This window comes from Artibeus jamaicensis, unplaced genomic scaffold (assembly GCF_021234435.1).
Source record: "Artibeus jamaicensis isolate MK-2021 breed Jamaican fruit bat unplaced genomic scaffold, CSHL_Jam_final contig_1998, whole genome shotgun sequence".
In the NCBI taxonomy this organism is placed as follows: domain Eukaryota; kingdom Metazoa; phylum Chordata; class Mammalia; order Chiroptera; family Phyllostomidae; genus Artibeus; species Artibeus jamaicensis.
The window spans coordinates 2,370,746-2,374,878 of NW_026521407.1; the positions used below are offsets into that span (position 1 = coordinate 2,370,746).

The window sequence follows — 4,133 nt, forward strand, 5'->3', positions numbered from 1 at the left end:
AGGCACTGAACAGCACACACGGAAGTTGTAAGGGCACGCAGAATTCAGCAGGATGCCGTTTGCTCCCACCCCACCCCAGTGCTGATCTCCAGATCAAAGGCGAAGGGAAACCCTTCCCTTCACATCTGACAGGTTATGTGTCTCCCAAGCCTCCCGTCCGATTGGGGCCCCACCCACCAGCACCCCACCCAGACCGGAGGAAAGCTTTTCCCCGCTGCCCCCAAAGGCAGCTCCGAACTCGGGCTCCAGGCCATGGTGATGATCTTCCATCAGTAAAGCCCGGGCCGGGGTGAGGCAGAGCGGTGGAGAGAGAGAGAGCTGGACCGCGGCGCTGGGGGGCCCCTTCGGATAAGGAGGCGGAAGTTCAGGAGGTGACGGAGCTGGGAGAGGCCTCCGGGGAGGTGCACGTCGACTGGTCGGAGGCGTCTCCAGCCGCTTCCTTGGGACAGCCTGGAGGGGCTGGGGGCACTCGGCCTCCCTCCCGCTCGCGCTTCTTCTGCTTCATGCGCCGGTTCTGGAACCAGATCTTGACCTGCGTCTCGTTGAGCTCCAGGGTGGCGGCGATCTCCACGCGCCGGGCCCGGCTCAGGTACTTATTGAAATGGAACTCCTTCTCCAGCTCGGTCAGCTGCCGCGTAGTGAAGTTGGTGCGGAGGCCGCCTGGTGCGCCCAAGCCCAGCTCGGACACCTTTGCTAGGGGCGGGGCGGAGAAGGGCACGTCAGTTCTCTCACCTTTCTCCCTCCCCTCCCTCTTCTCGGGCCAGCTCTGCACCCCATTCACCATTCTGTCCAACTTTGGTTCTCAGAAGTTCCCTTGGATCACCAGGCACACCCCACCCTCGAGGTGTTCTCCAAATGTGGAGCAACCTCTCCCACATTTCCATTCCCCACATCCCACATCCCCCCCACCCCCATGAGGCACGCCAAGTCCTGGGCCAGTGCTGGGCACGCAGATCCGGAACCTGGAGGGTGGGGGTGGAGACCTGCTCTCAAGGATAGACCGGTACTCGCTGAGTGGGGAGACCCCACCTGGCCTGAGACAGGGCGGAGTGCTCTTACCTGCCTCTACCAGAGCGTCTTAGAGAAAAGAAAGCAGCCTGGGCCCTGGACACCTCAGCGCCGGAGCAGCACAGCCGCTTCGGGACCCCAGAGAGAGAGGGTGGCCACTCCTGAGCCCTACCTGTCTTGGGTGGGTTCCTCTTAACCTTCATCCAGTCAAAGGTTCGCGTCGTGGGGGTGCTGGGTTCTGAGGAGCAGGGCGACTCCTTGTCCTCAGAGAGGAGATCAGCATAGGTCGGGCCAAAGCTGGCCGTCTGCTCTGTCCCATATGGGGGCTGCGGCGGAGGGTACGGCCCGGGGCCAGCTCCACCGGTTCCATAGCCGTCGGACAAGCCCGCTAGCTGGGCCCCATAGCTCGAAGGATGAAAATATCCCCCATCGCCTTCTGGTTGGCCCAGAGGGTAGTACTGAGAAGGCCCATAGCTAGGGCTGCAAGTTGCTGGGGCATACCCCGAGGTCGCGGAGCTGGGGAAGGACACCCCCAGTGCTGAAGGTGGCTGATGGACGGGATAGCCTGAGTTCTGCTGAACCGCGGGGCTGGGCAGCCCCTCGCCATAGCGGGTCTCGCTTGCGTAGCTGTCAACAGCAGGAGCCGAGCTGGGGGGGAAGGAGGTAGGGGCGCTGTGGGCGCTGTGGGCGCTGTAGGCGCTGGGTCCCCGGTTACAGAGTGGATACTCTAAGAAGGAGTTCATCCTATTATAGTCCATGCGGAGAGGCCGCAGGAGGGTCGGCCCGTTTGGGGGAGACACCCTCTTGCCCTACAACCTTTAGGCAGTATGTCACAGCGCTGGAGCTTACGTCCATGGCCTGGGCCAGCTCGCCTGGGCCAGCGCTCCCCCAAGAAGGGGGTAGGGAGTGGGGGTGGAGGGGCGCATGTGATCTCTCCCAGGCCAATGGGCGCTGTGGGCCAGAGTTTGGCAGCCCTAGCGCCCATCCATCACCCCCCGATCATTAGCATGACAAAGACACTTCAATCACCCGCAGCCCATCCATCTGAGGGAGACGTGGAAGCGTCAAAAACATCTTTCTTCAAAGACTTTTGGAAAGAAGGGAAGGGGGGGAGGTTAGAGAAATATTCAAGACTTTCCTCCCCTCCCAACCCCCAAGACCTTCAATGGGCTCCTGGGTTATTAGATTTGGATAAATTCAACCCAGCTGCCCCTCGCCCTTCCCACCCCCCAGAGGAGCCTTCCCCTAAGGCTGTGGGTGGGGAGGTAGGGAATCCAGCCTCCTTACTTTGCCCAGCGCTCTTTCTCCCAATTTGTCTTGAGGTGATGGGCTAGGACAGCTGGGTGAGGTATGTTATCTTGGGCCAAATGGATGGCTGTGAAGGAAGAGGGTGCAAAAACACCTAAGGGTGTGAGGCGGAGTCTAGAATCTAGAGGATAAATTCATTAAGGGGTGGGAAACTGGCATTTCAGGGAGAACGATAGGACAGAAATATAGAGGGAGGGTGAGAAATGCCCCATTTCTCTCTCCATCTCTCTGCATAAATGCTCTCTCCTCATCCACACATCCATTTCTCTCCCTCAGCCTCTCTTTATATTCCCTCTGTCTCAATCCATCTCTCCGTTCGTCCATCTCTCTCCATATTTATATTCATTCCCTACCTATCCATCAACTCATCTCTCTAGATGTATTTATCTCTCTCTAGCCATCCAGAGCTGCAGCTGGCTTGCTCCCGGAGACTCAGATAACTCTCTGTGTCTCTCCAGAGAGTCATAACGAGCACCGGGCTGGGTGATATTTACAGGTGAAGAAGAGGGTATTTTTATTCTTTTTTTTTCCCTCGAAGTGTTTAAAACTAGTATGGATCTTTCATTTTTTTAGTTCCATCCTACTTCTGTCTCCTTCACCACCCTCCATGTCTTCCCCCAACGCCCCCAAAAGAATACCAAGTCTCCAATCTATAAACTCAATGCCAATTACACCTTAAAGATTACTCAAATTTTCAACGCCTTTTCTAGATAGATCAAGGGAGTTGGCTCAAAGAATGGGAGATTTAGTGTGGTTATCCTGAGGCTCAGAAGTGGACTCACTCCTTTCCACTCCTGTGTGTCTGTTGAGTCAAGGATTGGGGAGGAGAGAACAGGAAGTGCCTCCTACACTCTCTTCAGACTGAGCTGAGACTGGAAGAGAAACTCTTAGGTAGAGCCCATTGAGTCTCCTCCTCCAGACTCTGAGGACAAGAGCTTGGTGCAATCCAACACCCACGCTCATTTGTAACCTGTCAGGGTGTCTGCCTGGCCTGGAGGCCTGGGGCCGGGACTAGGGCAAGTCCAGGAGGGCAAGAGTTCAGGGAAGGATCTTTGTAAACAATTGAGCTCAGGAGAGGAAGAGAAGCAGGTTGGACAGGTCCAGAGAGAAACCTCAACATCTCTCAGGCTTCCCCACCCTCAAGAAGGGCGGGGTGAGTACTCATCCTTCTGGGAAGAACCCCAAATTTGCCTACATCTCTGTGTCTCTTTATCTTTCTGATTCCTATATCTCCTCCTTTCGCCTGCCCTCTGCACTTGCCTCCCCTGTTTTCTATCATTATCCCCGGAATCGCACTGCCTTTCTCTTCTCTTAACAACTGTGAGCCTCGCTAGCCCCCAACCAAGAAAAAGAGCTCAAAGCATTTCGCAGGACCCCTGCCCCTTTCCCTCCTCACGTGTTACTTCAGACCCTGCTTAGGACCAAGACAAGTTGGGGGAAGGGGGACCAGCTGGTAACTTCTTTAAGAGAGGTACAATAGGGAGGATGAGGGAATGTTCACTGCCAAAGGGAGGAGGGCAGACAAAGGGGAGGGGAGCCGAGATGGGAGGCAGGGGTGGCCTGCAGAAGGATTGAAGGGAAAAAGGTGTTGAGGTAAGAACAAACATGGTTCTTTCTGTTTCCTGTTTCTGGGTTTGTAGATGTTCCCAGCTGTTTATTCTCCCTTTAAGACGTTCTCCACAGCAGCCTGTGGAGAAGAAGGGTCTAGGGATCTAGGGTTGCCCTTCTAACCTCAAATCTGAGCCGGGCCTGTAGCCGAGCTAGGCCTTGGCTGCCCTGTGTCCAAGAGACAGAGGCTTCTTCACTTCCCCTCAACC

The 4,133-nt window shown here is 56.1% G+C and overlaps 1 protein-coding gene across 1 annotated transcript; it reads right to left on the minus strand.

Moving 5' to 3' along the window:
* Positions 1 to 364: 364 nt before the first annotated feature.
* On the minus strand, positions 365 to 1,766 carry HOXB1 (homeobox B1). Its single transcript, XM_037150000.2, has 2 exons — positions 1,181 to 1,766; positions 365 to 693 (listed from the first exon to the last, which is right to left on the minus strand). Exons 1-2 carry the CDS (start codon positions 1,764 to 1,766, stop codon positions 365 to 367), a joined length of 915 nt encoding a protein of 304 aa, XP_037005895.2.
* Between the last annotated feature and the right edge of the window lie 2,367 nt (positions 1,767 to 4,133).